We start from the raw sequence: 21951 nt of genomic DNA, 5'->3' as shown, positions 1-21951 counted from the left end.
CGGCCGGGCCCTGAGTGATTCCTAGAGGACAAGGCTGAGCACGGGAGCTGAAAGGATTGGGAGTGGTCCAGGCTCTCCAAACAAACCCCTGCCCTGCCCACGCTAGCCTGGTTCTCCAGGGTCTGTGGAAGCCCAGCTCCCCAGCATGGAGGCCCAGCCACGGGGGAAGCTTGTGCCTTCTGTGTCCTGGCCAACCCTGAGATGGAGGGGGCGGGGAAGGGTTGTGTGCATCCAGGTAAGTTTGCCCTTGGGAAGGAGAGGCAAAGTCTGCTTGGAGCAGAAGGCCTGGGGGTGCAGTGAAACTGGGCCCAGCTGCGGCCATGCCACCCCTGGCCCTCAGTCCTACAGTCTCCAGGTCGCACCAACTGTCAGCCCTGGCCTTGGACGCTGTTCCTCCCCAGCCTGCCTCCTGCCGATGAATCTCCCCACCTAATGCACGCACTTCTGGACGCCCCCTCCAGGAGCCCTGCGCGGGGAAGGAGGGGAGGGCTGTTCTGGCTGCACCTCCTGGGACCTGGGGGTGCCCACTCTGTGCCCGAGATGAGCTCTGTGAAAGCTTTGGGGCCTGCGGGGCCAGATCGTTCGCATTTTTAAATTTTATTATGACTGTGTTTGTTAAATATAGATATATGTATTTATAGCCCTGCGTGCCCCCCGCCCCCTGGACCACGCCCTAGTTTTTCCCCCTGGCCTTCCGCCTGGTGGCTGTGTAGGGCAGCGCCGTCTGCGTGCTCTTGTCTGACACCGTCTGGGTGCTGCTGTTCCTCGTGACCCTTCGGGTCTGCTCGGGGGCAACGGTGGGGCCTGAGCGGTGGCTGGTCAGCGGAGAGCGCCTCGGCTTGTAGGGGGCCGGGGCGGGCTTGGGGGGGCCCGCGGGGGCCTCTGTACGAGGAGGCTCCGGGGACAGGTCGGCCTCCTCCTCTGCTGCCTCCTCCTCGCCATCCCCCTCATCGTCACAGCACAGAGCGTGGTAGAGCACTTTGTCGCTGAACCGCACCCTCTCCCGCGTGCCCGGGGTCCGCTGGGGCAGCTGGCCTTTTGCAGGGCCAGCGCTGAAGGCCTCCTCACTGGAGGAGTCCGGGGTCTCCACCCGCGGCCCATTGGGGATGGGCAGGCCGCCGTTCATGAGCCGGTAGTCGGGCCCAGCCCCTGGCCGGGCCGACTCGGGGCCGTCCACGGAGTCCGAGGGGGTAGACACGTCCAGGAAGGAGCAGAACTCCCAGCTGTCCGAGAGGATGTCGGCTGTCATGAAGTCCAGGTGGCCCAGGTCAAAGGGGCCGCCCACGCCCGCCTTGTCGCTGCTGGAGGTGCTGCTCACAGTGGCTGTGGTCCAGTCGTCCGGCTCCAGTTCAAAGTCGAAGTCTGAGGTCAGCTTATCGATCTGGCTCACCACCTGGCCGGGGAAGGGGAGAGAGTGGGGGGCCAGGCAGGGGCCCAGCATAAGCTGGGTGTGAGTGTGCCCCAGCTCCACTGCTAGATCCCCAGCTGCTGACCCTGCAGGACGGCGACTGGACAGGAGGGCACAGGTTTGCTTGTGCCGTTGAGGGCCAAACTGAACCAGGGTGAACAGAGCTTGTTCCAGCTACTCCCCTATTTTTTATTCCTCAGTCGCTCCAAGGGAGGGGAGACTGCCTTCAGCCCTGCACCTCATCCATTCACACACCCCTCTTCTCCAAAGGCAGCCCTGGTTCTGGGGGGCAGCCCTGGTGCTCAGAGCTTGATCTTCCTTTGATTGAGAGGGGGCCATTTAAAGAGGGCTGAGAGACTCCAGTGAGGCCACTCAGTGGGGAGATGAGCAGCCCACCTACCCTCCGAGAGAAAAAGATACGGAGTTACCACGAGAAGACTCTGCCCAGGCTTCCTAAAGCATCCCGGACCAGCCCTGCAGCTGGTCAGCGACTGTCCCCCATGGGTCTCCACCAGCCCTTCAGGACAAGAACACCAGGTTACCCTCCCCTTCCACCTTCCCACCCCACTTACCCCACAGCCTCCTCCCTCCTTCCCTTCCCTGTCCCCTGATGAGCGGAGATCACTCTTGGCTTGTTCTTGGAGAAGGAGTAACACAAGCATGATTTGGTAAGCAATAAGGAAACCATCCTTCCTGGGCCCAGAGCTGCTTGCTAAATGCACTCAGGGGGCAGCTCAGCTGTGGAGGTCACGGTACCAGCCCGCCTCGCTCCAGCCCTGCCTCAGGATACCCCGAGGTGCCCAGGCCACTATCAGCATGTAAATCAGAGATGAAGACAGTGAGGGGAAAAGGGAGACCCAGTCAGAGACGTGGGGAGAGGATAGAACAAGACAAGAGAGAGAAGATAGAGCCAAAAACAAAAACAGCAAAACAGAAACAAAACCAAGTGGAGGAACCAAGAGACCAGCGCGGAGACACGCCTCCAGTGAGCCATCAAGCCAAGGAGCCGCTCCCAGTGCCTCTCCAGTGTTCTCTACCTGGGGTCAGAGCGGCCAATTAATTAATTAACTAATGAAGTCCCTAATTCAACAAACCCTTACTGAGGACTACAGTTGGCCCTCCGAACGTGGGGAACCCTCGGGTTCAAGCAACCGTGGATCGAAAGGCCTACGATGGTTGTCTGTATGGAACAAGTACAGACTTTTTTTTCTTGTCATTATTCCCTAAATAATATAGTATAACAACTATTTACACAGCATTTACATTGTATTAGGTATTATAAGTAATCTGGAGATGATTTAAAGTATGTGGATGTGCGCAGGTTATGTGCAAATACCATGCCATTTTATATAAGGGCCTTGAATATCCTCAGATTTTGGTATCTGCAGGGGTCCTGAACCAATACCCCTCGGACACTGAGGGATGGCCATACTGCTGTCCAGGGATGTGCTAGATGTTCGGGGGGTGAGGGGGTGGTGAGTGCCCCACAGTGAAGGAGGAAAGCAAGGGCAAAGACAATGGGTCAGGAGGAGTTTGGGTCAGTGGGACGTCTACTTGGTTAGGAGTCAGGACGCCCAATGCAGGTGACCTGGTCGGTCATTTTTCTTCTCTAAGTCTCTAAGTTTCTCAATCTGTAAATGGGGAGTTGGGTGAATTCGTTTATCCCCAAGGTTTCTTCCACCTCTGAGATTCTAGGACTCTGTATTTATAGGAGCGACAAGTTATTTTGGGGTGTCAATGCCTAGAGATGCCCACTCTCCACAGCCCCAGGCCAGAGGTGAAGGGAACAGCTGGCCGAGGCCTACAGAAGAGCTGGGGGAGTCAAGACACCTGGGTTCCAGATTCAGCTTAGACTTTGCTCTGTGTGTCTTTGGGTAAGTCACATAACCTCTCTGGACCTCAACTTTATTTGCCACGAAGTGGGTGTGATAATCCCAGCCCTGCCAACCTCACCAGAACTTCATGAGGAAGAATGAGAGTGAATGGGCTCCGTGGGGCACTGGTGACACAAGTGACGTCATCTGCCATCTGTGAGCACCTACTGTGTATCAGGCGTTTCACCCGTGAGGTCATCATCTCCGGGGTTTATGGGTGATCGGCCTGAGGCACCAGTCATGGGAGCTGAGATGCCTGCCTCCGCCACTCCCGTGCAGGACTGCACACGGCTCAAGGTGCTGCTGTGATTTCTGGGTTTGGGCAGGCAGTGGGGATAAGGCTCCACCCTCCAATCTCGCCACCCCATCTTATGCCACCCCCGAGAAGGACTCCCCCTATCTCAGAGAAGCTCGCCTCCCCCAGAAGCCCATCCTCAACCCAGGCCCCACCTGAGGGCGGGTGGGAGCCCTGGCCTAGAGTGGAGGTTCTCAAACTGGAGTGTGCGTCAGCCCGCTCCCCAGCGTCTCTGATTCAGGGGGTCCGGGGTGGGGCTCGAGAAGGTGCAGATCTAGGAAGCTTCCAGGTGCCGCTGCTGCTGCTGCTGCTGGTCCAGGGGCATGCTCTAAGAACCTCTGGCCTAGGACCCTGGGGATTTAAGCTGGTGAAGAAATAGCACTCCAGGGCATTGCCTGCCTCAGGAGAGGCCCTGTGCCTCTGGGGCAGCCACATCCTCAAATTAGACTCCCCCATCACGTCAGCTGCTGAGAGCCTGCTGGTGCGTAAGGGGGGCAATGCTAGTAGGAATCTGGAGTGAAACGACTTGGCTGTGATCTCAGGGTTGGCTGACGCTGGGGCAGGCCCAGAAGCTGGGCTCCTAATGCCCTGTGAAAACGATCCAGGGTGCAGAGGGCAGGAGCCCGAAAGCATGCAGGCTGGACACACTCCCCCCAGCCAAGAAGTCCTTGCCGGCCACCTGCTCAAGCGGCCTTCACATTCAGGCCCTTCCCCTCCTCCTGTAGAATGCCCCTCTCTGGTTCCACCCTGGGAGTGTGGAGCGGAGGGAGAGAGGGAGGTCTGGGTTCAAGTCCCAAGTCTGTCCTGTCTTGGCTAGGGGCCTTGAGGCAGGTGACTTCCCCTCTCCACATCTTGGTTTCCTCCACTATAAAATGACAGTCCTCTACTCACCAGGTGATAGGGAGTCAACAGATATGAATGTGATTTAAACTGCAGAGTTAGCACAGCCAACCACTTAAGAACCTGGGCTCTGGAGCCAGACCTGGAGTCCAACCCTAGCCTTACCACTTATGGGCTGTGTGACCTTAGCCAAGTTACTCAACTTCTCTGTGCTTAAGTTCTTCAAAGGAGAATTCTGGTAGTACTTACTTGATAGGCCTGTTGTGAGGATTTAATGACTTGACGCATGGAAAGCATGTAGAACAAGGCAGAATGCCAATACCCACTGTGCACCAATGGGTGCTAACAGGTGACCAGGCCCCTGGCACCAGGCCCAAGAACTGATGGGAGTCAGTTCTTCACCAAAGGAATGACACTCTGATGGGGATATTTCCAGTGCCTGTGACAGAATAATGAGACATTGGGCCTTTCAAACCCCAGCACATGGGTGGTACCTATGCTCCCTAACATAGGGCTGAGTCCAGATAGAACAGAAGCAGAAGAGGTTCTAGAAGCCAAATGGTCGGGCTCATAGGCCAATCTGGCCCAGTCCATTAGGTGGGACAGGTCACACGCACTAGAGAATAACATAAGTGAGGATCAGAAAAGGGAGTGATGTGCCAAGGGCTCCCGGATGGTATGCAGGGCCTGGGTCAGGCCACAAACCCCACTGCCCATCCCTGGTGCCTCTTTCATGGGGCCAGTTCGGAGGGCAGGGGTGGGGCAGGCCCTATGCTACCCACCTTTCTGCTTTGGATGTCTTGAAATCTGCGATTTTTCTCTGAGATTTAATAATCATTTTGCCTGCATGTAATTTGGGATTGTCTTGGAGAGCAGGGAAATAATTATATACACAGAAAGAAAGAGAGGAGGAGAGAGAGAATGGAGAGAGAAATGAAATCATAAAAATCACAGAATCATAGAACCTCAAAGCCACAAGGGACTGGAGCCACTGTTGAGTCCACCCTTCTCATTGTGCTTGCTGATGGGGAAACTGAGGCCCAGAGACTAGAAGGAGCTGAGCTGAGAACAGAAGGTAGGCGTCCTGACTCCTGGGCCTGGCACCTTAAAAACAAGAATCACGTGCTCTAGAGGGGGAGCGGGAACATGAGATAGGAAGAGCACGGCTGAGGGCTGTGACAGAACCTGCTTGAGGTCCCAGGCCCTATCCCAAGGGTGTCCCCACCCTCTGTCCTAGTCACAGCCTCACTCCCCTGGCCTGAACTGCACCCATCTGGTCTTCCCACTGACAGCAGCTTCCTTCCAGCTCCTGACGCACCCTGCATCCAGGAAACTTCCTCATCAGCCAACAGGATCAGGTCACTCCTCTGCTTCCAGCACTTTTCTGCTCCCCAAATTCCCAAGCCTCTCAAACACAACCCCACCAAACCTGGCCATGGGCCCTTTGCTTTCCAGCAAGCAGCCGCCACGCTGCCAGGGTTGTCTCCTCACCAGCCCTGCACACTCCACCGAGCTCACTTCTCCCTCTGGGCTCCCCTGGACGCCTCCCGCCTTTCCCACTCACGGCGTCTCACTTCCATAAGGAAGTCTTCCCTCCTCCCCAGCTGAGCACAGCTTCCCTATGAAAGGCTCTCAAAGCACCCTGCCCCTCTCCTTAAAATATTTTCCAATATTTATCAGCCCTGCTACAATTGTAGGTGTGTATATGTAATAATGTGATGGAGGTCTGCCTCCGTACCAGACAAGGGTGGGACTAGGTCTGAATGCCCACCATTGCATGCCCAGTTTGGCAGAGGGATTGGCACACTCTTCACAAATACAGCCACTGAATGAGTTGAGACATAGAGCTTAACAAAAACTTCTGGAGGCTTCTTTTCTGAGAAAGAGTTCTATAGTCCTGGACACCCCAAGAATGGCTCCCCCAGCCCTCCCTCCAGCCCTGGCTGAGTCCCCACTCCAAGGAAAGCATGTCTGTGTTACCTAAGACCCCAGAGCCAGGACTGAGGACCCAGGAGCTCCAGAACTTGTATCTCCCTCCTCCCCCCTCACCTCTGGCCCCTTCACCTCACTTGACAAGCTGCTGCGTCCCTCCCTCCCTCCCTCCCAGCTCCCCGGGGCAGCAGCCGCTTACTTACGTAACTGGGGATTCTGCATTATTTATGACCACTGATTATTTTGTAATTCTGTGATTACGTTATTTATTGTCTTCCTGGGGGGCTGTGGAGCTGGGGAGGGGGGAGTGAGTTGACTGTGATTCATGACTCTCATCCTGCAATTTGGCCTAATTGGCCAGGGAGCTTTGTAAATCTGTCCAGAGGAGGAGAACGCAAAGGAAAAAGGGAGGAAAGGAAGGCGAGAAAAAAAATAAGAAAAATCCGCACAATTCTTGCAGAGCTGCGGGTGATGGAGCTGACCCACTTTGGCACAGCACCGTGGTCCCCAGCCTCTCCTGCTCCAGCTGCTTCCTGGCTGGGCCACATTCATCTCATGCCCGCATGGCCCGTGACTTTCCTTGCCACCTCATACGCAGCACCTTGCCAACGGGACTGCACACTTGCCACTGGGCCTGCTCCCCAGGGAAATGGGGTGGGGGATCCTCCACAGCTCCCCAGGCTGCAGAAGGGTGCCCACCCCTCCATCCTCCTGAGGTGTTTGGGCCAAGGTGGGTAACTGTGCTCTTAAGTTCTGTCCTACCTAACAGTCACTGATGACGTGGGGACACGGGTGGTGAACGAGAGGATGAGTTTTGAGCCCCCATGCTGAGCTACGTCTTGAGAAGGGGGAATCTAAGGGGGAGGGGGAGGTCAAGTACCTGCTCAAGGTAACCTCAACATCTGGGGGGACCAGGGCCCTTACACCTGCCCTTGGGGGCTCCTGGTTTGTGGGGAACAGGGAGAGGAGTGGGGAGGCAGATTCCTACCAGGAGATTGCTAGAGAGTGTGTGGAACTCTCACTAAGGACAAATGCAAGTTCCATAGCGTGGCCTGCAAGGTCCTATGCATACTGACTCTCTGCTCCTTCTCCGACCTTTCCTCCTGCTTTTCTTCTCCTGGTTCACTCCAGTCCAGCTGCACCGGCTTTCTTGCTGATCCCAAACATGCTGAGCACACTTCCTCCTCAGGACCTCTGCACTGGCTGCCCCCACTGCCTAGAAGGCTCTTCTCCTAGATATCCATTTGACTTGTACCCTCACTTCCTTTGGGTCTCTGTTTAAAAGCCATCTTATTGGAGACCCTCTTCCCAGCCCCATCACTGTCCCTCTCTATCCCCTTTCCCTGCTGGAAGAGGGTGGGACTGCCTACTGTAGGAGAAACTAAAGGGTGCCAGCCAGGAGGCCGGAGTCCTGGCTCTGACCTCCCTGATCACGGCTCCTGAGCTGATATGACTCCAGAAGAACGAGGCCATACATGGAGTGAGGAGCAGGCCAGCGCTAGGATAGTTCATTAACAATCTCTAACAGATATGGAGCTACTGTTGTGCCCATCACTGTGCCAAGTACTTCATATATAATATTGCATTTAATTCTCACAACCCTGGGGCTCGGGGCAGGGGGAGGGGGGCAAAATTCTGTATCCTCTTGTTACAGATGGGAAAACAGAAGCAAAGAAAGGTAAAGTAACTTTCCTAAGGTCACACAGCTAGGAAGGGGGCGGAGCTTGGATTTGAACCAGAGACACCTGGCGGCAGAGCCCATGCTCTTGGCCCCTAGGCTGTGCTGTGTCTCTAAATTAAGATCCACAGAATTTCAAGGAGCTTAGAGACTGGCTGGGATGGGCCTGGCATCCTGGAGCGTTGGGGAGCCTAAGAGAGATGAGGGCTAATGACTGACTGACCGGCACATCCCTCTGCAGCACAGCTGAGCTTTCAAAGTGCTTTTACGTTCCTCACTTCACTTAGTCCATTAAAGTACTTTCCCCACCCAGGGGACAGACCTTGCTCCTCAGCACCTGGGGAGCCAGTGACAGAGCTGCAGCAGGGGTTTGGGAGGGCAGGGGGGTATGGGAGAGGGGGTGCGAGTAAGTGTTGGCCCCCCTACTGCATGCAAAGCCCCCATGAGTCCTTGTAAGATCACTCTGAGGTGTGAATGATCATCAACCCCACTTCTGAGATGAGCAGACAGAGGCTCAGGAGTGCTTTAGCGTCTCTCACCTTTCTGTGAATTTTAGGCTGTGCGCTCAAGAGGATGAGGAGGGTCTGCCATGAGCAGCGGTGTCTGGGGCTGGGGAAGGGGAGCAGCAGACAGAGGAGGAGGATGGCAGAGGGGGTTACAGCTAAGCCCTTCCTCTCTGCTGGCCTTGCTCCTTCCTCGAGCATCCTGTGCTGTTCCCTGGCAGTCTTGCATGACTTGTCTTCACATCTGAGTGCTTTGCCCTCCTGAGACAAGAACGCAGCTGGTGAGCTCTGAGCTGGCGCTGTCTGGGGAGTGGGGTATGATAAGAGAGCAAGTGCCTGCCACCCTCTTGACCTTGGGTCTGCCCATACCCCAGATGGAAGAATGCCACACAAAGTTACTGAGAAGGAGAGCCAGGTAGACTCAGCTTTACAGCCCCCTGGAAGGACCAAGAGCCAAGATCACGGGTTCCAGGGAGCAGGGGGGCTGCAACCCTTTACCCCAAACCAGGGCCTGGCACCCCTACTTGGTAAGCCAATTCCTGACAAATCCCATCACACAAGAAGGCAGTTATGGCATCTCCTCTTCTGCCTGAGCCTCCCAGAGCCCTACCTGCCTTACCCAACTCTCCCCTCTGCCCATCAGCCCATGTCCAGACCCTGCCTGGAGGTGGGGGAGCTCTGAGGCCTACCCCTCCTCCCAGCTGGGTGCCATTGGCAGCGGGCAGGCGGTGGCATACGGGGCAGACTCTGGTTGCCATAGCAACCTGCCAAAGTCTTGGGTGGAGGCACATGGCCTACAGGGTGTGTGGGGGGAGGGGACTCATCTTTCTCTGTCCTGGCTCAGGCCTCTGGGCTGCACAGCCTGTGAACTTGAAGCTCTGCTGTTCGAGACATGGGAGTGGGGGGGTGTGTGTGCTGAGAAGGGAGAGAGGGAACATCTAAAAGATCTGCGAATAAGTCCCAGTGCTTCTGATCTTGCTGCCTCATCCCCTAAAGGGCTCCCCCTCAGAGCATCACTCCATGAGCATAAGCTATCAGCTCTAGAAAGCCCCTGTCAAAATGCAAAAAGATCACTCATTAGCCCACTTGTTCAGGCCCCAGAATAGGCATCAACAACCTGAATTCTAGGCTTAGTTCTTTCACTGGTAGGCTGTGTGACCTTGGACAAGCCCCTCTCCCTCTCTGGGCCTCAGTTTCTTCAACAGTAAATGGACAGGGCTGGTCTGGATGACCTGTGGCATGACTTCAAGCTCTGGAGCTCTGGATAGCTATGCTGGGGGAGGGAAGAAGGGGAGGCAGATGCCTGGAAGATGCTCACTTGGGAGTAGGCTCTGCGCTGTACGAAAGCTGACTCCCAGGCTTAGAGTCAATCCTGGCTCTTTCTGGGCAGGCCTGCTGGGCATAGGTCCCATGCCCTTCCCAAGACTGAGACTCTGGACAGTTCCTTTGGCCCAATGGAAGCACAGAGCAGCTGAAATGAGATGGAAGTGGGGAGGCATGAGGGGGTATTGTAGTCCTTTAAACCAATGAGGTTGGGGGAGGAGGGGTTGCTCAGGGTCATCTGGCCTTTGATCTCTAAACTGTATTCCCCAGAGATGTTCAGCCCACACTCTGGCCAGCTTGGTCCATGAGCGGAAGCACCGTCTCTCTCTACCTGAGAAACAGCTATTTCCACCTCCTGAGAGAGGACTTCCTAGCAGCCTCCATGAGGCTGACTCTGGGCAGAGGGCTGCCCTGTCCAACCTCAGCTCCTGTCCCAGCATCTCCACAAACCCCTCCACTCTGGACACAGCTCCTTTCAAACACCCCCTGCTCCTTGGCTCTCAGGCCAGGCTGGAATGCCACTTTGCCAGTCTGGAGTCGGTACCAACATCCCCCCTCTCCTCAATCCTTCTAGAGCCTCATCCACCCTGCACAGCTGGCTGGGGAGAGCTCGAGCCCATAACTCCAGTTCAATCACTCTCCAGGCCATCTCTGCAGGGGCCCTGGTTACAAGGAGCTGAAATTTGCCTAAAGCCCACCTGGCTGGTGTAATGGCACCCAGCGGGCAAATTCAGGCCAGCGGCTCAGAACGCTAGTCATGCATTTTGGGCTTGAACACAGCCCAGGGGGCAGGGCTGAGGACATGTGTACCTCATTACCCCAGCGATGTGGGAAGCAGTAATTAAACCGGGCTCCGGTTAGACAGAGAGGGACACACATCCCAGGATCTCCAGGAGACTTTTCAGCCTTGGCAAAAAACATCCAGCAAAGCATCCCTTTCGAGGAGATTCCCGCCCCTGCGAACGGACACAGAACTCTGGCACCCACAGCAGCCCACCACACCCATTCCCACCTCAGGGCAGGGGGGCACAGCTGGTTTTAATTTTTCCAGGACCCAGGGTTCTGAGTTTCCATGTGATCTCTGGAGAAGGCTCTGAGCTGGGCCTCAAGCAGTGCGGTCTGCCTCAGTAGAGCAACACACACTCTCCCAGGGCTCTTTGCCACCAGGTCAGAGTCAAGGAGCCAGATGGTAGGGTCAAAGGTCAGCTTGGGCCCCAGAAGAGTGTCTCCCACTAAGAGGCTGTGCTGGGATTCAGTCCCTAGTGGCCACCTTGGCAGCCCTGAGTGCTAACCACAGAGCCGTGGGCCCATGACATGCCGCCCAGGCAGTCTCTGAAACACCCAGGCCCCTCCAGCCCTGGGGTTTGGTGAGGTTTTTAGCAAAGCAGATTTGGGAAAGGAGAACCAGGAGGAGGTCCCCAGCAGCGTGTCACACATGCACATAGCTTTGTGTGCACACACACACTTAACACATATGTGTGAGTACGTTTTTGTGCCAGGCCTAGGAAAACTGGTCAAGGATCTGTCTGGCCCCTCACTCACCTCTCTTAGCTCCTTGGCCACCTCCTTGAGCTCCCGCAGGATGCCCTCGAGCTGCCCGATGACCATCTTCATGCGCTGTCGAATCCGTTCCCGCTCGCCACCACTGCTGGGGTCGTCACTGGGCTGCCCGAGGTCCGGGGTGCCCCGAATGTTCATCCTTTACCACGTGGCCGCAGGCCTGCCCATACTCCCCCCAGCCGGGCACACACTGCGTCTGCCTCCACGGAGCCCCCCTCAGCCAGGCAGAGCTCCTCATCTTAACGGCCCCCCAGCCCACCCTGGCCCTGGGTGGCCCTCACCCAGTCCCTGCCCTCTGCCACCCCACCTCCTCTGCCTCTGGGTGAAGAACGGGACACCCAGAGGGACACAGAGCCTGTCACAGGGGGTCAAGGTGAGGACACAAGAGGGCAGGGGGAGGGGCCTTGGGTCTCAGGAGTGGCCTCTAGGACTTGAAGTGCCTGTGGGTGTGCTGAGCTGATCTCTGGCTGAGCCTGAACACAGAGGCAGGGGGATGACTCTGCAGGGACTAAGGGTAAGAGATGCCCTTGGGTTGGGGGGAAGGCAGCCGTGATCCCCTCACAACTCCTAGGCAGTGGCAAAGGCAGAGATCTCTGGATGCAACTGACACCTGCAGAGGGATGGTGGCTGGGGTCTTCCAGAAATGGAGGGGGCTCCAGATGTGGGCAGCTCTGGCAAGCTGAGCTGGATTGGAGGAGGGCAGCCCCCTGCAGAGAGAGCGAGCCTGGCGTCAGCCCTCCCAGGCTGCAGCACCAGCCGGCAATGCCGCTGCCTCGCTCCTTTCCCCAGCATGCACCCTTTCTCGCTGGGAATTTATTCTTTTTTCTTTGTGGGGAGGGGTGGTGGAGGCAGATGGTCTACAGCACAGCCCCTCCTCTAGAAGGAAAGGAGGGAGCCCCTGCTTTAGAGGCGGAAGTCCTCAGCCTGCGAGGGGGCACTCTGCCCCAGCTTCTCCCAACCCCCGTCCCTAGCCAAGCCTGGCCCTCCAGTTCACCAGAGGGCCTCTCCAGTCGTCTGTCCTCCCTCCTAGTGCCGCCAGGGCGCCCTCGGTCCCAGCGGACCCTCCCTTCCCCAGCCCCGCCTTCCCTCGGAACCCCCGATCCGCTCCCGGACTCACCGAGGGTGGGGGCACCGGCCTTCCTTCCGAGCAGCGTCGGGGGCCAAGCCCCAAGATGAGGTTGGGGGGCCCCCAAGGCTCTCTAGGGCGGGCTTCTCTCTCTGGACCCTTCGGCCCCTGGCCTCAGGGAGGTCCTCAGAGCCGCCACCGGAGACATCTGGGCGGTGGGAGGGGGCGGGGCCTCCGCGCTCCACGGAAGGGGGCAGGAAAAAGCTCCCCCGACCCCCGCCGGGCTCCGGGCGGGGAATGAGCGAGCGTCCGGGGGGCCCGGGGCTCCGAGGCCACAGGTGACCCGGGCGCAGGGAGACCGAGGCGACGCCGGACCGGTCCCAGCGCGTGAACCAAAGTCGGAGGGATCGGAGGGCGCCGGGATGCCCTCGGCCCGCGCCCGGCCGTCCCCGGGCTCAGCGCCGTCCGGAACTCGCTCTGTCCAGTCCAGATCGGCCGGCTGCGGGCTCCGCCGGGTCTGCCCGCCCGGAGTGAGCTGGCCTCGCCGGGCGCCCGGGACCTGCTCAGCCCGGACCCCGAACGTCCGCGCTCTGGCACCCGCCGCGTCCGGAGCGGCCGCGAGGATCCGCTCCTCCCAGCCCCGCGGGCCGCCGGGGCGAGGACGCCGCCGCCGCTCAGTCCACGGCCGGAGAGGTCCGGGATCCCCGGGCCCCCGGGAGGGGCGGTGTCGGCCGCGGGGCCGGGTCCCCGGCGGCCCGGCCGGCGGAGGCGAGGAGGCGAGAAGAGCGAGGGAGGAGGCGCGCCGCGGGCGGCGAGGGGAGGGGCGCGGCGGGCCGGGCGCACTGGGCTCGCGGCCTCCGCTCGGCGCCCGCTCCCTCGCGGCCCGCGGCCTCGCCGGCCCCCGGGCGCCGGGTCGGGGCTGGGCCTGCCTCCGCCGCCTCGCCTCGCCTCGCCCTGCCCTGCCCTGCCCCGCCGGGCTCCGCGGGCCTGGGCCCGCTCCCCGAGCGCCGCGCCGCCCGCCCGCCCGCGGCCGCCCCCGGCCCGCCCCGCCGGCCCCCGCGGGACTGCCGCCCGGGCGGGCGCTGGCTCCCTCCGAGGCCGCCGGCTCGCTGGGCTCCGCTCTCCGCGCTGTCAGCGAAGGGCCGGCCCCGCGCGCCGGGAGGGAGCTTTTAAAGCGACACACACGCCTCCCAGCGCCGGGCGCCGAGCGCGCGAGCCGGGAGTCTCGCCGCCCGGGTGGCAGGGGAGAGCCCTGCGCCGGCGGGGCGGGAGGCGGCCTCGCGCGGCCGGACTCCGGCTGACCTCGGGGCGCGGAGGGGCAGCAGCCTGGGGACTGGCTCAGTTCCTTCCCAGCTTTGCAGACACCCCCATTGCCCCTTCCCCCACTGCGGTGCGCCCCAAGCTTCCCTTTGGGCTGTTCTCCGCATCCAGGTCCTCCCCCTCCCCCCAGCATACCTCAAACTACCCCAGACATTGCCTTAAATCATATTAAATCAGAATCACAACCTTTACTGAGCACCTACTGTGTGCCAAGCTCTGGGCTGGGTGGGGCTGGGAGCTGGAGCCTCCTCAGATGGCGGGTGTGCCTTAGACACAGGTCATTTCATTTAGTTATTCATCCATTTACTCAACATTTATTCAGCACCTTCTATGTACCAGACCCCATGCTAGACTCTAGGGTCACAAGAAGGAAAAGCAGCATTTCAGGACGCTCACAGCTAGAGGGGTGGTAAATGCAGGACAAAGGCAAGTTCTGGAAGCAATTGTAAGAGAGTCGGGAGGGCGGGAGCAACTCAGGCCAGAGACTAGCAGGCTCTCCTGGAGGCGACCCCTGAGCTGAATGTCGAAGCAGCAGGGGAGTTACCCAGGTGAGTGTCAGTGTGGGGGAGGGGCGAGCATTCCAGGCCGGGAGGAGGCTGAGAGCAGAGGCTCAGAAGCAGAAGTGAGGGGCCCGGGAGTTTGCGCAACTGCGGCCTTTTAGAGACGCATTCTGACAGCTCCCTGGAAGGTGGCCTAGAGGAAGACCGGATCCTGAAGAGACTCAGAGACCTGGTTAGGAGCTTGGATTGATCCTGGGGCAAAGAGGAATGGTGATGCTGTCGAGGAGGAGCCTTCTCAGGAGAGCCCCTGGGGCCTGTGGATGGTGGATCTCAGGGCCAGGCCGCCAGGAGGAGACCTTTAGCAGGCTGTTGGAAGAGTCCGGCTGAGAGAGGAGTGGCCTGCACAGCAGCAGGGATGGAGAGAGGGGTGTTTGAGAAGTACCTGGGAGAACATGGCCTGGCTTAGAGACCTGAACTTGGAGAGGGACGGGGAGCAGGAGTCCAGGATGCCTCTGGTTTGTAGCTTCGGAAACGGTGTAGATGGTTGTGCCACCAGATAAGTTACAAATCAGAGGGGAAGAGCAGGTGTGGGTGAAGATGAGGAGTCCAATTTGGGACAAGCGGTACAGTTGGAGATATCCTGAAGACAGGTGAGTATGTGGTCTGTGCCTGGGCTTGAGAGGATTTTTTTTTTTTTATCATCACTAGAAGGGATGAGGTTAAGCAGGAAGACTGTGTGGGCTACTCATGAAAGCAGTAGATCTAGGCTGGAACCTTGGAAAAGAGTCCCTCAGTGAGATGGGGCTGGAGCCGTCAGGCAGGCAGGAGGAGAACCGAGAGAGTGGAGTGTCATGCAGGCCCAGGAGGTGAGGGTGTGGAGGAAGCACAAGCTCAGCAGTGTCAGAGGCTGCAGAGAACGGCTGTGAGAGGAGGAATGGAAAGTGCCCATTGGCCTCAGGACTCAGGAGGCCACTGGTGATGTGGAAGTCACGGGTTTTTTGAGGGGCGGGGAAGGAAGATGGCAGGAGCCAAATTGTGGGACACTGAGGGCTGAGTGGTTGGTGAGGAATAGGAGCTAGTGAGTATAGGTGACATTGTCAAAAGTTTAGGTGACAAGGGAGTATAGATCTTAAACTAGAGGCGAGGGGTCCAGGGAGATGGGGCTGGATGGTGGTTTGAGTCTGGCCCACAGGGACCTTGAATTCCAGGGACAGTGATGCGTTCTGGGTACTGATGGTTTCACTTTTCTCCTAGTTCTCTTAGCGTGTCCTCCGGAAGCTGTGAGGGTGGGAATTCAGCCACCTGGGGAGGGGGAGATGCTCTCCTGGGGAGGTGAATCCAGAGGGCCCACAAATCACTTTTAAAAAAATTATGGTAAAATACATGTACAATTTACCATCTTAACCACTTTTAAGTGTGTATTTTAGTTGCATTAAGTACATTCACGTTGTTGTGCAACCATCACCACCATCCATATCTAGAACTCTTTTCATCTTGAAAAACTGAAATTCTGTACTCATTAAACAATAACTGCCTGTTCCCCGCCCTCCCAGCCCCTGGCAACCACCATCCTACTTTCTGTCTCTGTGAGTTTGACTTCTCTAGGTACTTCCTATAACTGGAATCATCCCGTCCCACCAGTCACTTTCGTGGAAGCTGTGATGCTAAAGGATAGCTAAGATCAAAAATGGGCTGAGCCTGAGAAAATCGAGTTTCTTGTCATAGATCCATGGAACCATCTGCCCATGTCCAGGATGGGGACATGTGCTTGAACTAGGAGTATTAGGAAACAGTGAACTCAGTTTGAGAGGACGGGGTGTGACTACTTAATATTTAATTGATCTTGTGTCTCATTAATAGAAGTGCAGCGTTTAGGAAAATGAGAGGTGACATTTCTTTTGTCGCTTCTGTGGATCAAACTATGTCTAGAACCCCAATTCACTGGGCGTGTCCACAGGAGGGCAGTCAGGATGGAGGAGGGGATGGGACTGGCGTATATGTCCTGTGAAGAACGGTTAGGCTAGTCAGGGCAGGCTGGAGAAGAGGAGACTCAGGAGAAGGGGTCTCTGGCAGTAAACCTCCAAAGGGCTGCCACAGGCGAGAGGGAATAGATAGGCTCTGGGTGCTGCTTAGGTCGGCTTCCTTCATGTTTGGGAATTGAGCCATCCTCTCTTCCCCCAGTCTCCCTGGCCACCTGCCCAGATGTCCCATCCTTCAGATCTCTGCTTAGATCCAGCCGCCACCTCCAGACGGCCTTCCCTGGTCCTTCAGTCAATGGGGAGAAACAGAAGCACTCTTCTGGCCCTTAACCAAATGTTTCCCGGGATGTTCATTTAATGCACTAGTTGTGTGACCTTGGGCAAGTCACTTAACCTCTCTGAGCAGGGATAAGGAGCCCATAAAGATTTTTATTTTTTCCTGTATTGGCTTTCTTGCCAAAAAGGAAAAAATAGGTTGTTTTATACTGTCTCTTTGACTCAGAAAAATAGGGATGATAATAGTACCTACTTTCCAGGGTTGTTGTGAGCATGGAATCAGATGATGCCCATGGAATTACTTGGCCCAATGCCTGGCACCTGGTAGGTGCTCCATAAATGGTAGCTGCTATCACCTCTTATTAATGGCTTCGTGTCTGTTAGCCTTATTTCCTTGTGTGGCCGTGAATGCCCCAGGATGGTGTCTGTGTTGTGTCTGCGCCTGTCTCTCACGTGGACCAGTGTAGTGGGCTGTGACAGCTAGTAACTTTTACCTCTTTAGCCTGTTTTCCATTGTCTCACCTCTGGCATCCCTTTCCTTTGGAGATTCTTCTCTGTCATCACGTAGTTCTAGTGGGTTGTCATTTAAAGTGCCCACTACTCCCACCCCATCCCTACCCCATTGCCAGCAGATGGGCATGTGACCCTGACTGCACCAATCATAGAAGCCCAGCCTCCAGCAGCAGTGACTGGCCCGAGGAGTGGGCATGCTACCTGAGCTGGACCAATCTGACTCTTGCCCTGGGACTGATATGTGATGCTGGGAGGAGGACGCCTTCTTCCTACTGGGGCACGAAGCTGGACGCTATGGGCCGGAGGCTGTGGACAAGGCATCCTTCCCACTAAATGTAGGAGCCAAGCAAGGCAACAGAGGGGAGAGGAATTTAGAGAGCAAACTAGCAACACTGAGTCCCAATCTGGGCTCTCGTGGCCTTGCTTCCTGCAGCCTTTCTTTCAGTCCTGCGAGCTGAAACAATATCCCACCCATCTATAAGAGCCAATAAATTCCTTTATTGCTCCAACTTATTTTGTTGGTTTCTGCCTCATGCGGCCAATAGGAACCTGACATATACACTCAGGGAATGCTAAATGAGCAGATGATTGACTAAACAACTGGGTTCCCATGTAGGGTAGGACGTCCAAAGGCCCTGAAGCCAGAGGATTGGAAGCTGCTGCCCTGTGGCCATGGAGGGGACGGCATGTATTTGGGAGGTTATTGCAATAGGCAGACTCATATTTGGGTCCTAGCTCTGCCATTCACCAGCTGTGTGATCTTGGGAAAGTTACTTGCCCTCTCTGAATTTGAGGTTCCTTGTCTGTAAAATACGTAAAAGAATAGTGACTGCATAGGGTTGTCTTGAGGATGGAATGAGATAAGGAACAGGAAGTACCAAATATAATGCCAGAGGATGAGGGTGGGGGAGGCAGGAGCTAGAAAAATGATAGCTGTTTTTATTGGCCTGCAATCCTTTGTGGCTGATTGCACAGGACTGAGATTGGCATGCAGGTCAGAGGGGAACGAAGATTCAATCTGCAAGCTGACTTTTCAGAAGGGGTGCATCCTGGCACCAGGGAGGCAGTGCCAGGGCCCAAGTGAGCGTGTCCAGGCTTCAGAGAGAGACAACAGAGACGAGAGGAGCTAGCACTTAAGCTGTGGAGGTGGAAGGACCTGGTTCATATGCCAGCTTTTCCACTAACTATGTGACTCACTTAATCTTCCTAAGCCTCAGTTTCCCCTCTCTGTAAATGCCTTCCTGATAGTTGTCTTGAGGGCTACAGAAAACAGTCCATGTCACATGTTCTGCACAGGGCTTAATGGGTGTTCAGTAACTGTTCGCTAGTATTATTGATATTTGGCGCTTAGGGAAATTCTCTGAACACAAAGCTGGGAGGAGTGGATAGCGCCATAGGCAAAGTTTTCATGAGAAAGGCCACAGTAAAAGGGTTACAGCAGGTCCATATCTGAGTCTCCCGGGAAAGCCCATTTCAGAACGGGGAGGTGACACACTGTCGCTTGACAGTGGCGGGGCTCCCACTGGGGAAGCCGTGTCTGAGGACATATCTGTCATCTTCCTGCCCACTGTCGTCTCCCCAGCTGAGGTGAGGTTCTCAAGAGTCTTCTACACTGGCTGCCTCCACCTCCTCGCTTCCCGCCGACTCCTCGAACCTTACAACCTGGTTTTCGGCGTCATTGCATTGCTGAAATCACCCTCACAGAGCAAGATCTGGTTCTTGCTAAGAGCAGCGGACGCTTTTCTTCCCTTGGCCAAGGCAATCGCTTTGTGGTACCCGACCCTGCTAGGCTTGTCCTGCATCGTAGCACCCTCTCCTCTGTGGCATCATAACCATTTCTCCTGATTCTCTGCCTACCCTTCTGAGTGCTGTTCTCAGTTGGCTTCAAAGGTTCTCCTTCTGGTCCCCCAAAAGTTGATGACTGTGGGATTCTCACCCAGACCCTGTTCTCACTCCGTACACCTTCCCCAAGGGAGCTCTTCCACACTCCCCACAAGTTCTTGACTTCCGATTTGCTATTTCCAGAAGACGTGTCTCCGAAGCTTCAGACCATATCACCACCATCACCACCTGCCTACTGGACATTTCCATGAGGAGGTCCTGCAGGCACCTCAAACTCAGTGTGCCCAACTCAGAACCCATTATCTTTCCCTCGAAATGTATCCCCTTTTCTCTTCCTCATCTCAGAGGATGGCACCCTCCCCCTCTCCAGGTGAGCCAGAAACTTGCCATCAGCCTGGATTCTCACTCGCGCACATCTAATTAGTCACTGAGTCTTGTTGATTCTACCTTCTCCACATCGTGTAGACAGCTTTCTTCTTCTCCCTACTGATGACCAGGCCCTCTCTTGCACCCCTGCACCAGTTGATGACCAACCAATGGATCTGTCAGATCTGCCAGCCCTTAGACTTACTCTTCGAAGTCCACTGTTGCTGGAATCGGCTTTCTGACCTACCTGTTTATGACCCTCTGGGGCTCCCATCCCTACAAGGCAAGTCCAGTCATCTTAGTTTGGCGTTCACATCTTTTCAGAAGCTTGCCCATGTCCATCTCTCCAGGCTCCTCTCCATTGCCTCTTGCTCCCTGTGCTTCTGCCAGGCTGAGCGACTTGCAGCTCCTTCCTCTCTCCCCTCCTCACGCTTGCTCTTGTCTTTGCCTGGAACATTCCCCTTCTCACCCTTCTCCTCAAGATCCACCGCCAGACCCTCCTGAAATACTCTCCCAGTGTGTGAGGTCCCTCCTCTGTGCCACCATAGGGCCCTCGTCCACTGCAAGTACAGCACTTGCCACGTGACAGTGTCATCATGAGCCTGCGAGCTGCTGGTGAGCAGACACGACTGTGCCTCAGCGTCCAGCAGAGTCTGCAGTAGCGAGTTCTCGAGGGACGTTTTTTGAATATTGGATCTCTTAAATACTTATTTGTTTTACGTCTTTATGAAACAAAATATTTTTAAGGTGACCTGAGATGGGGAAAGTTGGAAGGAAGGGACAGGGCACATAGCTCAGGGGTCCCCCCAACACACATCCTGAACCCTCACGCCCCTCCCCTGAACCGCTAACACTCAGACCCTGCTCTCCTCAGGAAAGACCTGTATGCAAAGCCCTACTGTGTGATGTGCCTCTGCTTCCTCTCTGTGCCTCTGCTTCCTCTTCTGAAAATGAGATTTTAGGATATTCCAGAAAGAGGATATTTTGCAGACTACTTTCACACGAAGAACTCCAATTAGTCTGCCCACAGCATGGGAAGACTGTGGTATTGTCATCCCCTCCTGCCTTCTGGGGAATCTTATGCTATCCATTATCCCTCACTCTCCACTCTCCTGTCAGTTAAACCCACCCCCACCCCCGTTCCTTTCCATCAGGATTTCGACCTGCTCTCTAAATTCTTCCATCCTAAAAGTAAGATCCCACTTACAAGTACTGTCTCGTCTGTGCTCTTTCCGCAGGGCGCCTCACCCCAAAAGTTGTCCCCGTTCCCTGCCTCTCCTTCCCCAGTTCACTTTTGCTCTTCCTTTTGCAATCTGGCATCTGCCTCCTCCACAAACCCTAACAAAACTTTAAATGCCAAGGTCACCGGTGACCTCCAAGATGCTCAAGCCACAGGACACGTTTTAGTTCTGACCTAACTTGTCTTTCCACTGCATTTGGGAGCGAACCACTTTTTTTTTTCCACTGCCTCTCTTGCCTCGTCTTCAAGGACACCAAGCCTTCATGGGTTTCTGCTGGCTGCGTATTCGCCACTGTCTCTCACCTCTTCTTCCCGCTGCCCACCCTGCCCTTCTCTGAACGCTGGAGTTGCTCAGTGTCCTTTCGTTCTCAACCCTCGCTCCTCCCTCTCGGTCATACCTCCCTCTCTCTGGTTGCAGTTTCCACCTATATGGCCCCTTGTCCTGAATATGCATCTCCAGCTGATATTCTCCCCAAGTTCCAGATTCATGGATCCTCCTGCCTCCTGGGCAGCTCACATTCAAAACTGAACTTGGGATATTTCCTAAACAATTTTTCCCGTGTCCCCTCTCTCAGCCGCTCCTACAGCAGCTCTGACAATCTCCCTTTATACCTTCTCCTCACCCCGCACGTGGAACCCACCTCTGTCTCCTGCCTCCTGAATATTTCTCCTGTCTCAATCCTCTGCTCCACCCGCTTCGTCCGAGGCATCGTCATCTCTCCCCCAGATGATGAATCTACCCGCCAACCCCGTGCTTCCTGGGCCTCTCCACGGTATTAGCCCCATAGCAGCCACAAGGATCTCAAAAAACTTTGAGTTGGGTCATACACCTGCGTAAAATTTCTCATGTGTTCCACATTTCCCTAAAGTCCCAAATTCTCACCACGACCACAAGTCCCTGGGTGGTCTGCCCCTGGCGCTCCTGGCTCCCCTCTCCTCACTTCCCATCATTCTCAGCCCTTCAGTCACATGACCTCCTTTCAGTGCCTTGGACACACACATTTCTTGCCCCTGGACTTTTGCATATGCTATTCCCTCTGCCTGGGGGCACTTTCACCCCTTCTTCACTCAGCTAACTCCCACTCATCCTTGAGGTCCTGGCTTGAATTTCATTCCTCGGGAAAGCCTTCCCAGAACCCTCCCCCAGACTAACCCAGGCCTCTGTTATTTGTAATTATGTCAGATCTGCATTCCCTGCTGGAATGTACATCCCTTTTATTGACTACAATACAATGCTCAACAAATACTGACTGATGAAGGAACAAGTTCAGTGTGGTTAAGAAACTTGCTTGAGTCACACAGCTTATTAGCAGCAGGTCTCATCTTAAACCCTTTCAGACTAGTTTTGGTGCTTCTGCCATAGGGCCCCACAACACACAGGCTCCCTTTATCAAAGCAGTGACCACACCTTGTCTAGCTGCTCATAGAATGGCAGC

At 56.0% G+C, this 21951-nt stretch overlaps 1 protein-coding gene across 6 annotated transcripts; it reads right to left on the bottom strand.

Annotated features, from left to right (window-relative positions):
• Positions 1-581: 581 nt before the first annotated feature.
• INSYN1 (inhibitory synaptic factor 1) lies at positions 582-13202 on the bottom strand. Of its 6 annotated transcripts, none has more exons than XM_070575270.1 (5): positions 12531-12873; positions 11396-12120; positions 9849-10001; positions 8567-8791; positions 582-1393 (listed from the first exon to the last, which is right to left on the bottom strand). In XM_070575270.1, exons 4-5 carry the CDS (start codon positions 8729-8731, stop codon positions 674-676), a joined length of 885 nt encoding a protein of 294 aa, XP_070431371.1. In that variant the 5' UTR covers positions 8732-8791; positions 9849-10001; positions 11396-12120; positions 12531-12873; the 3' UTR covers positions 582-673. The 6 variants fall into 6 exon arrangements, with proteins under 6 accessions (XP_070431371.1, XP_070431378.1, XP_008526482.2 ...); XM_070575277.1 differs by lacking the exon at positions 12531-12873 and adding an exon at positions 10664-10809 and having other exon boundaries at positions 11396-11533; XM_008528260.2 differs by lacking the exon at positions 9849-10001 and having other exon boundaries at positions 12531-13115.
• Between the last annotated feature and the right edge of the window lie 8749 nt (positions 13203-21951).

This window comes from Equus przewalskii, chromosome 1 (assembly GCF_037783145.1).
Source record: "Equus przewalskii isolate Varuska chromosome 1, EquPr2, whole genome shotgun sequence".
NCBI classification, from domain to species: Eukaryota; Metazoa; Chordata; class Mammalia; order Perissodactyla; family Equidae; genus Equus; species Equus przewalskii.
This window is presented reverse-complemented; position numbering and strand designations above follow the sequence as displayed.

Excerpts from the sequence above, each read along its gene's own strand:
- INSYN1 (XM_008528260.2), bottom strand. The coding sequence starts at position 11,551 with ATGAACATTCGGGGCACCCCGGACCTCGGGCAGCCCAGTGACGACCCC. Across the intron at positions 8,792-11,395 it reads TGGCCAAGGAGCTAAGAGAG|GAGGGCAAAGCACTCAGATG; the intron begins GTGAGTGAGGGG and ends TTCTTGTCTCAG. Across the intron at positions 1,394-8,566 it reads AGCCTAAAATTCACAGAAAG|GTGGTGAGCCAGATCGATAA; the intron begins GTGAGAGACGCT and ends TTCCCCGGCCAG.